Source organism: Borostomias antarcticus, assembly GCF_949987555.1.
Source record: "Borostomias antarcticus genome assembly, chromosome: 5".
NCBI classification, from domain to species: domain Eukaryota; kingdom Metazoa; phylum Chordata; class Actinopteri; order Stomiiformes; family Stomiidae; genus Borostomias; species Borostomias antarcticus.
Window position 1 is genome coordinate 9,389,274 of NC_140238.1, and position 12,892 is coordinate 9,402,165.

Sequence of the window (12,892 nt, forward strand, 5' to 3'; positions counted from 1 at the left end):
TGAGACCACCTTCATGATATTTTATTGCAAGGTCTCGACAACTTCCGTCAACATTACGAGAATTTATTATACCACATATAAAAATACTGCCAATCTCTAACAAAAAAACTGTTCCATTAATAAAAACAAAACAACAACCATCACTCCCAAACCAGAAGGACTTTATAGTATAAAACAAGTGATTGTGAATGTCTGGGAGTGCTTTTCATACACTAGCGAGCAGGTAAAGATTCAGTGAAGGTCAATAACACACCAGAGCCAGTCAACCAACAGATCCCATGCCCCAAGGGCCCAATTATTATTGTTAGAGTAAGTCAAATGTTTCCAATGGAGATCAGTCAGTTAGTGTAGAGACTACACATAGGAGAGGCAGCTGAAATGTTCCTTGTCTTTTCAAAGTACAACAGGCATTATTTCTTCTACAAACAGGAGGATATTTAAGATACCCCTCTCCAATATGGAGAGACGTTCCTCAGAAACAGTCATCAACTATACATACATTAAGAACAATACAGTACTATAAACATCTCTGGGTTCTTTTGAAAGAACAAGGCAGGACAATACTGAAGAGCCTCAGATGAACAGGTAATTCCAAGTAGCTTATGTGTCATCATTCATTGCATCTCCTTTTTAAAATGGGTGAAGAAAGTGACAGATCCCATAAAGAAAAGAGAACATTAGAGAGAAATAGAGAGAGGCAGCACAGCAGCATGAGTAGCAGAGGTCTTTTACATTGATCAAGTCTTTATATGCCAACTCTGCTTTTCCTATCTGCTGCTACTTTGCTGAACACAATTTAACAGTTGTGTAACATCAGTAAAGTGTATAAAATATAACAATAAATGCATGTTCATCTATCCATCTTATCTGGCTTCCTGTCGATGGTTCGTCGATGGTTCCCCGATTGTAGGTCTCGACAATGAGGACCTGGGCCTTAGTGCTTGGTGCTACCACATAGAGGCCTGTAACAGCCGTTCTGTACAGAGGTGCACTGAGCAGAGCACATCCCTGTACTGCAGCACAGGCCTGGATGTGTCAGGTGTAGAGTGAGATAACTGTGAAATGGAAGGATCTGGAACTAGAAAAGTCCTGTTCTGGTCGGCAGAATGGTGTTGTGTTGAGTGTGGTCCGAGTCTATCAGTCTGTGGAGGGTGGGTGGGTGGGTGCTAGGTCTGTGGGTTTGTTTTCAAACCCAGCGGAGCCAGTCTGGGCATGGGTCGCCAGGCTAGCTCCGCCCCCTTCTTCTCCACCACACTCTCGCTGGCGTCTGCCGTTTCGGCCACACCCCCCACCTTCATCTGCAGCAGAGGGGGCGGGGTCAAGCCGCCTCGTTTAGTGGCGGTGCAGGGAGGCGGCGGGCTCTGCTCCTGGCCATGTCCATTCATAGCTGGAACCGGACCGGGACAGGACCCAGAACCTGACCCAGAGCCTGACGCAGGAGGATCCCAACCAGAATCAGACGGTGGATCCGGGTTCCCTCCGGAGCCCTCCTGACCGTGTGACTGTACCGCCGGCTGTGATAGGCTGCTGGACGCCTTCTCCACGTCCGCCTCCGCCGTTCTGCTGGGGTCCTCATCCAGGCTGAGGAACAGCGGGCTGAGGGAGCGCTCGTCGTCCCCGCCTACCACCGCCGCCCCTCCTACGCCCACGCCCCTCTCAGAGGGCGGTCCGCCAGGGAGCTCCGCCTCCGCTGGTCTGCCCGGCTCCTCGCTGGACATCTGCTGGTTGAGGAAGACGATCTCGTCCAGCAGGATCTTCAGGCTCTCGTCTTCGTTGTTGCCACCGTTATCATCATCTGAGCTGATCTCTACACAGTCTGTGGGACCGACCCGCTGCTCCGATGGCGCCACACCCTGGACCAGGGAGGCAGGAAGGGGCATTCCAGTTGCCTGGGCCCTGGCCATGGTTTTGGTCATAACCTGGACAGGGATCTGGTTCTGGAGCTGGGACTGCACTCCCCCACGCACACCCTGCCCAGCTGGCTGTGGCGGTACCGTGACCAGAGACAGCACATTAGGACCTGGAGAGAGACAGAGGTGGAAAGAGAAAAGAGTATCGATGCATCACATTCCGCAACGAAATACATTCAATATGGTAAATGGACTGCACTTATATAGCGCTTTTATCCAAAGCACTTTACAATGACCTCTCATTCCCCCATCCGCCACACACCAATGGTGGCAGCTGCCATATAAGGTGCTCATTGGGAGCAATTTGGGGTTCAGTGTCTCACCCAAGGACACTTCGGACATGTGGACAAGAGGAGCCAGGACTTGACCCGATCATTGGATGACCTATTCTACCTCCTGGGCCACGGCCGCGCCTAATATATCATGTGAGGTCAGGCATATTTGGTTAGTATGGACCAGTGCACGCAGAGAGCAGAAGAGTTACCTGAGGGGTTGGTAGTAGTGGTGTAGAGTGCTGCGCTGCTGAAGGGGGTGTTGAGAGAGAGGGGAGGGCCGTTCACCTGGATGGGCTGCCCAGAGAGGCCTGGTATGCTGATGGTTACTGAGGCCACGCCTGGACGACACGGAGGAGAAATAGAAAGAATCAACAACGCTTCCCTAACAAGAGAAGATGAGAATATAGGGCTGTGTTGACCTGGAAATACTAGAGGCATATTATGTTATATATATATATACATACATAGGAATATTTCATCATACGAGCAAAAGTGAAAAGAAGAGAAACAAAATGAAAAGATAAATAAAATATTACAATGAGGATATGAGAATATATACATGGTAATTAATTCAAAAATATAATTTAATTATTAGAATACACATAAAGATAATTCGAAAGCCGCACAGCGCTGGGGTAATAGCTGTCTCTTGAACGGCTACTAACTGCTCTTATAGACGTGGGTTCTGGCTGCGTATTGCTGCCCTAGGTGTTTCTGGGGGGGGGGGCGTAGGTACAGGGACCAGCAGGTTACCTGACGTCGGGGACGGGTGCAGGCTCAGCCCCGAGAGGCAGACTGGGTGGAGCAGGGAGGAGCCTGGGGCCAGGGACGCCATGGTGATGACCTGCTGACCTGGGAGCATCAGGGGCACCTGCCCCATGGGCAGCAAGGTGGCATGGAGCGACTGGGACTCACCTACCGGGGGGGCGGAACACAAATGAGATCTGAAACAAACAACTCTAGACCCCTGTGGTTGTATTGGGGAACAAAGACAATCAAAAGAGTGAGTTTTGAATGAATTTATAGTTTCACAGAAGTACATAAAATGTGCAGGCATTCTGGAATCAATCTAGACTAGCAGGAAGAGTGGGGGAAGATGGGTGGGGGGGGGGAACAGGAAGGAAGGGAAGAAAACGTCCTAAGGGAGGGTTGGGTAGGGGGCTCACCTTCTCTCTGTGTGGTGGATGGGGGAGGCGTGGTGGGTTTCCTGCGAGACAGGATGTTGGGGAAGGTCCTCGGCCTGTCGATGCTGTCTGGGCGGGGCTGGGGGGCCGCCCTCTTAGGGGGGACTGGTGGAGCTGGGCCCACCGAAGGGATTGTGTAAGCTCTCCTACTGACGTCCTCCTGGGACTTCTGTGTGGAGGAGGTGCTCCTCTCCACACCCTTCCCTAGTGGGGGAACACAGAGCACACACCATCAAAACAGTCCTGCTTGCGTGGACTTCCAAAGTGGATGGATGGTTGGACACCGATGGACAGACAAACAGACATTTAGAGCCCATTACCAGTTAGGAGAGAAACCTTGTGGAGGTACTCCGTCCTGGTCTGGTTGAGAGCAGCCTTCAGCTTCTCCAGCTTCTTACACTTCTCATTCAGGTCCTCGATCTCCTTACAGGCCTGGGCAGGGAGGGAGAACAGACAGACAGACAGAGAGAGAGAGAGAGAGAGAGAGAGAGAGAGAGAGACGGAGAGAGAGAGAGAGAGAGAGAGAGAGAGAGAGACGGAGAAAGAGAGACGGATAAAGAAACAGAGATGGAAAGGTTTTTCAGCTATTGGATTCATTACACCTGAAGGTGCAAAAATGTGTGGCGTTGCTGGGCCGACCTAGTGCTCTCACCTGGTCAAGGACCGTCTCCTTGGAGGGGTTGCTGTTGTCCAGGTCCAGCAGCTGCTTCAGGTCCTTGTAACATGCTGGGGTGTTACTCTTAGCGGGGTTCTGGAGACAGAAAGGGAGTGTCTATCACAGGGTCACTGCCAGTGAGACCCAGACCAGGCAGCAGCACACAGCGTGAGAGGTTTGTCCATGTCGTCACAGCTTCACTAGGGGATTGGGCTGAGAATGTAAACAAACAGCTACTCACGGGCTGTTCTTTCCCGCTATTCGTCCTGCTCTCTTCTTTTGTGTTGGCTCTGTGAAATACAACAGAACATGTATTAGAGGGACACGTCTTGCAGCTGGCCGTTTGAGACCGAGCAGACAAACGAAACAAAATTGCGAAGTATGTCTCGGAGTGCACGGAGGTGTCATGGCACCGCACTCACGCCGTGTCCCGCTTCGTTCGTGGCACACCAGGGCACTTGCTCTGCACATCTGCATTTTCCGATGCCGTCTCCGTATCCACAGACTGTCTTTCCTCCTCATCATCCTCGTCATCCTGAGAAATAGTAGTGTCACGATTACTCTCAAACAATAAAGCCGCTTGCACGTCAGGGCAAACTCTACTGATATTCTTACGAACTGGACGACTGAACACACAGTCAAGTATTGATAAAACAACTGATTCTTACACTGATAATATGGATGACATGAGCGTTCTCATCAGATGAGTCAGATGAGTTGTCCGTCTCCTCCTCCGTGTCATCCAGTAGGCTTACCACTTCTGTCACTTCCTGGACCAATGAGGGCTTCTTCCTCGTGCCTTCTAAGAAGCACTGGCTGCTGGTCTCTCCTGCTCTCCTGGATGATTCCTCCATGCTCTTTTCGTCAGCACACTTTTTCTTGATTTTCTCCAGGATTGCTTCTCCGCTCTCAGCTGCAGATAAAATACTTATTTCTAACAAGGTCCTTGATGGGGAAATGCAGCCATGTCTTACCTTGGGCCTCTTACAATAATTGGCTCTTACTTGTCAGCTGGGAGATAGCCCTGAAGAACTCCAATCTCTGACGAAGCAGGGTGGCATTCTCCTTCTTCAGACGTTGTCTAGTCCTCTGAAGGATCTTGATCTCCTGCTTGGCCTGAGAGAAACAAGTTGGTATTAAATCAGAAGGCACCAACCAGCCACACTTCCCCAACCCCAGCCCCTCGCCATAGCCCCAGGCCCATCCCGACCCCCTTTCCCCCAGCTCCATTCCAAGTCCTGGTCGCTCTTCCACAGCTCTAGCCCAACCCCAAGTCCACCTCCAGCTAAGGCTGCACAATGCATCGCCATGGCAATGTGCACATGCGTGATAGTCGCATCGCAACGGCCTGCAATGTTGTTCTCTTTTTTCCCTGCTATGTTAACTCAAAACATGTCATGCTACAAACTTTTTGCTCAACTTTTTAATTTTGATGACTGTCAAAAACTAAGACACATTATTAGTAGGCGTTTTGGAACGCAGTCAAGACACTTGGCTACTGGTGTAAGCAGACGCGAGGATCACTGTTTAGTTCTAACCTCATATAGGACATAGGCCTGTATGTTTACAAGTTTGCTTATTTCTGTTTTAAACAAACAAAATACATTGCAATATATATCGCAAAAAAAATGCATCGCTGCAATGTATGTTTTTGTCAATATCGCCCAGCCCTACCTCCAGCCTCACTTTCTCTTACCCAGCCCCAGTCCAGCCCCAGCAGCTCCAGGTTAACTCCCTCTCCACAGCCCCAGCCCAGCTCCTAGTTCGGCTCCAGCCTCTCTCTCTCTCTCTCTCTCTCTCTCCCCCCAACCCCAGCCCAGCCCCTAGTGCAGCCCCACTCTCTCTCCCCAACTCCAGCTAGCCCCTAGTCCAGCTCCAGAGCCACCCTCTCTTGCTCAGGCGCAGCCCAAACCGGGCCGATCTCCCTCTGGCCTAGACCTGGTTTTAGCCCCATCCCCAGTTACAGGCCTAGACCAGGTTCCAGCCCCAGGCCCAGCTACAGGCCTAGACCAGGTTCCAGGCCCAGCCCCAGCTACAGGCCTAGACCAGGTTCCAGGCCCAGCCCCAGCTACAGGCCTAGACCAGGTTCCAGGCCCAGCCCCAGCTACAGGCCTAGACCAGGTTCCAGGCCCAGCCCCAGCTACAGGCCTAGACCAGGTTCCAGCCCCAGGCCTGGTGCTCTAACCTGGCACAGGATGAAGATTTTAGGGGATTTTTCATTCAGCTCCAGCACCTCTCTCAGCAGGTCGACGCGCCGCAACAGATCCTCTCGACGCCATCTCTCCGAGACATTGTGATGGAGTCTCTTCTATGGGACGACAGAAAGAAAACTCTGATATACTGTTTAAACATGATCACATAGCTTTACGCCACCTAATTAGAGAGTGCTACTGTATTCATTTACATCTCATTTTGGTGTGTGGTCAACTATACAAAAGAATAGAATAACTTTTTCCAGACACCAAATAACTGCAATCAGACTGGGCCTAGCCTCCATCCACTTTCAATGGAGATTCAAGTCGTGGATGAAGCGAGTCAGCATTCTAATTGGGAGCCACTGCCTGGTGCTGCTGTTGCATCAGTTGTATTATTCTTACGTCAAAAGCTTGATAGCATGCAGGGGTGTCAACCTCAGAATCCTCTGTCTCCTCCGAGTCTGTTCCCTTTCCAGTGTCCTCGTCCACGTCCTCATCCGTCACGTCCACTATCTCTTCCTCCCGCTTTCCCTCTTCTGTCTCTTTGCTGGTCTGTTCCCCAACACGGATGACGTCCTGACCGATCACAAGACGGATGATGTCCTCCTCACCTGTCACCGGAGCCTTGCTGGAAGTCGACGGGGCGTTTAGGGCACCTGAAGCATCGGGGCCGACACGGGTGTGACAGAGAGCTTTCCCCTCCACAAGCCCTACAACTGTGAGGGGGAGGGCAGAGGAGGGTTGTGAGGCTGTGGGGGGGGCCTTGACCCCTGACTCCGTGACCGTGATCTGACCTCCAGCAGGTTTGAGGGTCACCAGTGGGGGGATAGTGGGGGGCTTCAGGAGCGTAAAAGAGCCGGGTAAGGCCTTAATGACACCCTGGGCAGGATCCTTAGAACAGACCGAGAGGATTCGTTCCTTCTCGCTCACAGAGGGAATGATTTTCAGGGTGGATGTGCCCTTTTGGGCCAGGAAGTTCAAGGCAGGGGCGGCGCCGTGGACGGAACTGGGGGCGGAACTGGACAGAGTGATGGGGCGGAGGGTGAGGGACCTGGGGCTGGAGAGGACAGATACAGTCGGAAGGGCGGTGGAGGCGGAGCCCGCTGGAGATAGAATGTGTGTGACCGTGGAAGAGTGGACTGGGGGCACAGAGTGGGGAGGGGGTACTGTAATGAGGAGCTGGCCACTAGGGGGAACACTGCTGGGTAGGGAGGCGGAGGAGGATGCTGAGGTAGAGGGCACTGGTTTGGTTAAGGTGAGAAAGCCGCCTGGAAAGAAAGTGAAAAGTCCATGTTTTTATAATGTCTTTACAATGCTATAACAACAATGCTATCACTAGTCTGACAGAACGTTAGAGCAATGTTACGATACTACTTTGCCGTTGGTTATGGAGGATGTGACCCTTCACCTTTCTGCACCACCAGGTTGGGGTTCAGCGCCTGCAGCTTGCTGAGGGGGACCAGCTGAATGAGCTTCCCCTGGGGGGTGCGGTAGACAGTGGCCCCTGTAGAGGAGCGGAGGGGCTGGAGGACCATCCTCTGGCTGGCGGTGAGGGGGGCGAGGGGCTGGGAGGGCGAGCAGGTCATCTTGACCACCGTGTTGGTTCCTGGGACGGGGACAAACAACCTGGTCTGTGTGGGCACCTCTGCTCCTCCTCCTCCTAATGGGGACGTTTTTTGTACCGGGATTGCCGTCTTGTGCACCGGCACTGCTTTGCCGTCTAGAAAAATGAGAACATAGAACAGTAATGACTTATATGGATAGAGAGGGAAAATATCCCAGCTTAATACAACACATGATAAACATGTCCTCCCACACAAATGACGTATCGGCAATTTGTGTTTCTGAAGCAGTGGAAGAAATTGTAAAAAGTTAGGATCAAGAAAAAAAGGTTAATATCAACACCAGGCTACTGGGAATAGACAGACAATTTGTTAAGAAATGAAAGAATCAAATCAAATCAAACTTTATTTGTATAGCGCATTTCATACACAGAGGCAACAAAATGCGCTTTATAGAAGCAATAGAGAACTTAAGTCTGACGTCACATTGTAGTCTAATGGCGGCCTTATACCAACTGACTTCTCACCAGATTTCAGTGTCACAGACAAATTTCCAATATCAGAATAAAATCATGATGAGAGTTTTGCTAGTGTCATAGCGTGCTCCCGTCATCTCGATCGTTTTGTGTAAGGTGGCAGTCTGAGCTGTCTTAAGACAGTCTTTTATCGTTTTCATCCATCCATCCATCCATCCATCCATCTTCATCTGCTTATCCGGGGTCAGGTCGCGGAGGCAGCAGTTCCAGCAGGGGGCCCCAGACATCTCTTTCCCTGGCAGCATCAACCAGCTCTGCCTGGGGAATCTTTAGCCGCTCACAGGCCAGTGCGGAGATGTAGTCCCGCCACCTAGTCCTGGGTCTGCCCCGCGACCTCCTCCCAGCCGGACACGCCTGGAACACCTCCCTAGGGAGGCGCCAAGGAGGCATCCTCACTAGATGCCTGAACCACCTTAACTGGCTCCTTTCGACGCAAAGGAGCAGCGGCTCTACTCCGAGTCTCTCCCGGATGACTGAACTTCTCACCCGATCTCTCAGGGAGACCCCAGCCACCCTCCGGAGAAAACTTATTCCGGCCGCTTGTATCCGTGATCTCGTTCTTTCGGTCATGACCCATCCTTCATGACCATAGGTGAGGGTGGGGACGAAGATAGACCAGTAGATCGAGAGCTTTGCCTTTTAGCTCAGCTCTCTTTTCGTCACAACAGTGCAGTAAAGCGACTGCAGAACCGCACCAGCTGCTCCGATTCTCCGGCCAAACTCCCTCTCCATGGTTCCCTCACTCGTGAACAAGACCCCCAGATACTTGAACTCCTTCACTTGGGGTAAGGACTCATTTCCTACTCGGAGCGGACAGACCACCGGTTTCCTGCTGAGAACCATGGCCTCAGATTTAGAAGTGCTGATTCTCATCCAAGCCGCTTCGCACTCAGTTGCGAACCTATCCAGAGTGCTGGAGGTCGCAGGCAGATGATGCCATCAGTCCACAAAACACATGTAGACAGATTGGGCAAACTCCCAAGCCCCCTCCAAGATCCTCGCGAGTGAAGAGCTAGTTGGTGGTTCTCCGACCAGGACAAATTCGCATTGTTCCTCTTCGATCTGAGGTTCGACTATCGTTTTCATGTTCCAATAAAATCAAAGACGTTTAATATTATCGTACGTTTTAGTCTTGTGACCTTGCATGATCCTAGTCTTTGCTAAATCTTATAGTCTATGACACATTGTCTTTAGATGTGAGAGGGTGTCAGACTTAAACCCCCTCCAAATTCATCAGGTGGGGAACAACCAGAAAACAACACAGCATAACAAAACACATCATAACAAAACACATAAGACAACACAAAAGCACAACACATCATAGACATCATCAGTCATCCTCACCTGCTGTGGGCTTGAGGGCAACAGCACCCACACTGACGGCAGGATCCTGGGGCTTTGAGGTGGTGCCAGTGGCAGAGGTGGCAGCAGACTGGGTGGGCTGAGCAGCAGAGGGAGCCAGGGCTGAGGACGTGGTGGTGGGGGTGGCGGCGGAAGAGGAACTGGAGGACGAAGAGGAAGAGGCCGGTTTAACCCGCTCCTGGCTTCCAATCCGCAGCCTGCCGGTGAGGTAGGCTGCTAGTCTGTTGGCAGGATGCATGGCGCCCATCTGGCCCAGCTGAATCTTAGCGTAGGGGTAGGGTTTACCATTCACCTGCAGAGAAACAGGATAGAGAGATGTGCGTCAGGCCTTAGCCCTCATAGCTCATCCCTCATAGTAGGGAACCAACATTTTATAGACATAGAATCATGAATGATATGAGTACAATGGCAGTTAAGTAAAGGTACCACAAGAAGATTTTCCAAACTTTCCCCCATGGTTAAAGATAAGGTTTCAGAAGTGATCCTTGATCTGTGCCATACAGACAACTATCCTTCACTCCTGAGTGTGAATGTCCTTACCTGGACAAGTCCCTGGTCTGAGCCAGCTGGCTGCTTCTTATTGGCTATCAGGACTCCAGCGTGAGAGACGCCTGTGATGAAAGGCAGACCCTGGTACTTCGATCTTTTCTTTTTCACCTCCTCTTCCTTCTTTTCTTGCTCACTCCTTCTCAGCTCTCCCTCCTCCTTATCCTCCTCCTTCTGTGCCTCCTCCTCCCCTTGTTCCATCATATCCTCCTCAATCGCCCTCTGCCAATCTTCCAGACCATCCTCTTCCTCCTCCACCTCCACCACCGGTACTGCACTGGGGGCTTGTGCAGCCTGTGAGATGTGGACTTTGTAGGTGACGGCGTAGGCCTCCCCCTCCAGCGTCAGGCCCTGAGACAGCGGCCGGACCAGGTAACCTTTGACCCAGAAGGGGTTGGTGAGACGGTCCATAGCCATGTGTTCACACACCACCTTCAGTATTAAGTTCCTGTCTGAACGGCTATTCCACCGGCACTCTGACACGATTTCAAGGCGCCTGGCGAGCTCCGTGCTGGGTGGTAGGTTAGGAGAGGGCTTCTGCGCTGTGATCTTGGAGTGGCTTGCTAGAAGTATGGACAGAAACAGTTATTTTATTTAGATATATTTTTATATGTTAATTTAGGCACTGACTAGGAGGAAAATAAGAGATAAAATAGTATGCAATTTGTAGCGTGCAATATGATTTCAAGGGGAATGTGTATTAGAGCTATATTTGAGTGAGTGAGTGAGTGCGTGTGTGTGTGTTTGGGGGGGGGGGGGGGGGGGGGTTATTAAACCATCAGACCCACCTGATGCTGAGTCTTCTAATTTAGGCTGAGACACACGGTCCTGAAACAGATAAGATTAGTCTCCATAAGAATACTTTTGTAGCACTAGTAGTAAGTAAAAACAAAGTGAGGACCTTTCAATTGAGGACCTTTAAAGGGCACCGCACATGCTAAATCAATTTTGTAATGTGTTTATCATATACATGTTGGTCTCTGATGTTCCTACCAATGTACAAAAGTTGATATCAAACAACCCAGTCGTTTGTTTATGGTCAGCAAACTTTCTCCTGCCCTGAGAGCTCCACCCTTCAACAAGCCCTTCGGATTTTCCGCGTTGTTACTGACGTTTTGGTGACGTAGATTGAGGAGCCCAGGGCAGATAGTCCCGCCCAGGGCCTGCCCTAGTGGCCAGGTTTGCTGCCGCTCTGAACTCCGCCATTTTTTTCCAGCCGAGTCGAGCGCGTCACATCAGGAATTATGCAGCATGGCTGTTCTGTTTTCAGCTGCAAAAATCCACACGTATCGCTACATCTTGTCCCAACTCTTCATGAAGAAATTGGCACCCCTCCCCCGCCCCTCCATCTCATTGGTCAACGGGGCTTTCACAGGAATCCATTCAGACAGACGAAATAAGATAGCTCAGGGGCGAAATGTGAGTTTTTTTTCTGCATAGGACATTAAAATTAACTTTTCTGAGACCCCAGAAACCGATTTTAGGTAGGTAAAAACAGCGTATGCGGTGCCCTTTAATGTGCAATAAATTCCATGGTCTTACCTTCTGAGAGGGCTGGTTGGATTGCTCCTTGTTCTTCTGAGTGGGCTGATTGGATTGCTCTTTGTTCTTCTGAGTGGGCTGGTTGGATTGCTCCCTGCTCTTCTGAGTGGGCTGGTTGGATTGCTCCTTTTTCCTTCTTTGGAACACTTGCACCCTGGCGCAGGTCATGCTTCCATCTTCGGGGTCTGAGGGTGCTGGGGGAGAGGGGAGGTAGACTGGGGTAGGCTTGTGCACCGGCTCAGGATCGACATCTCTGAGCTGCCACAGGGTCCTCACACGCTGAGCAGGCTGGGACACCGACTCCGCCTCTTTGAGAGCTGATGGAAGTAAGGAATAAAACATGAAGTAAAATAGTGTGACACTCTTGAGAAATCTTTGTAGCAGGAGCACACTTTGTGGCAAGTCATCAGTGTGATCCATTTTTATATAGTTTATCTAATCTATAAAAAATCGAATCTATGAAAGCTGACGTGACGGTGACATCTAGTGGATAAAATGAATGTCTATTGCGTAAATACCAATACTAACTTCACATCTAATTAATGTATTCTATAACAAGTGCACAGTAAGCATGTTGTCCCCCTCCCCTGTTCCTTTGTGGTAATGAAGAAGAGGAAACGTGATATTTTCTTCTTGAATATATGAAATGTTATTTTTTTTTTTGCATTTTCATTCATTTTGCGTGTGTAGCATTTAACTCCCGGAGTCAATTTCTTTCAATTCTGGAAATCCAGGAAAATGCATAATGACTGATGGAATTTGCTGTGCATCAATCAGTTTTTTGCTTGCGCCATGGCAATGCGAAGCAGGTACATTTCCTGCATTTGTGAAATGTCTGACCGTGAATCAAAGGATTCAGTGTAGTATGATACAGATTCTGACCACTGGTGCCCCATTTCTCGTTCCAAAAGACGCTCGTTCCGTCGTAAGTGCCTTGTTAAAGCGCAATTCTAAGTGACACTGGAAGAAAATGGGAGGGTCATGCTTTTTTAATTTTAATTTGACAAAGGTATACTGTGTTTTCATTAGAGTCCAGGGGAGGGTCATACAAATTTCAATTGATCAGATTTAAAAAGTACAGTCAAACTAGAGTTCGTCAACAACTGCCCTCCACTGCTGTTTCTC

The 12,892-nt window shown here is 50.2% G+C and overlaps 1 protein-coding gene across 1 annotated transcript in view; it reads right to left on the reverse strand.

The window, feature by feature from the left end:
- LOC311309144 (uncharacterized protein) overlaps positions 1-12,892 on the reverse strand; it is an 18,621-nt gene continuing 5,729 nt past the window's right edge. Inside the window, exons 3-19 of the mRNA XM_084438323.1 lie at positions 11,768-12,084; positions 11,014-11,053; positions 10,220-10,788; positions 9,662-9,971; positions 7,628-7,939; positions 6,622-7,487; positions 6,210-6,332; positions 5,029-5,140; positions 4,693-4,937; positions 4,447-4,559; positions 4,266-4,314; positions 4,022-4,120; positions 3,690-3,801; positions 3,352-3,573; positions 2,939-3,100; positions 2,395-2,523; positions 1-2,020 (exon numbers count right to left, since the gene is read on the reverse strand). Of these exons, the coding sequence (XP_084294449.1) occupies positions 1,167-2,020; positions 2,395-2,523; positions 2,939-3,100; positions 3,352-3,573; positions 3,690-3,801; positions 4,022-4,120; positions 4,266-4,314; positions 4,447-4,559; positions 4,693-4,937; positions 5,029-5,140; positions 6,210-6,332; positions 6,622-7,487; positions 7,628-7,939; positions 9,662-9,971; positions 10,220-10,788; positions 11,014-11,053; positions 11,768-12,084 (4,634 nt within the window). The 3' untranslated portion in view covers positions 1-1,166. The remainder of the gene's footprint in view (positions 2,021-2,394; positions 2,524-2,938; positions 3,101-3,351; positions 3,574-3,689; positions 3,802-4,021; positions 4,121-4,265; positions 4,315-4,446; positions 4,560-4,692; positions 4,938-5,028; positions 5,141-6,209; positions 6,333-6,621; positions 7,488-7,627; positions 7,940-9,661; positions 9,972-10,219; positions 10,789-11,013; positions 11,054-11,767; positions 12,085-12,892) is intronic.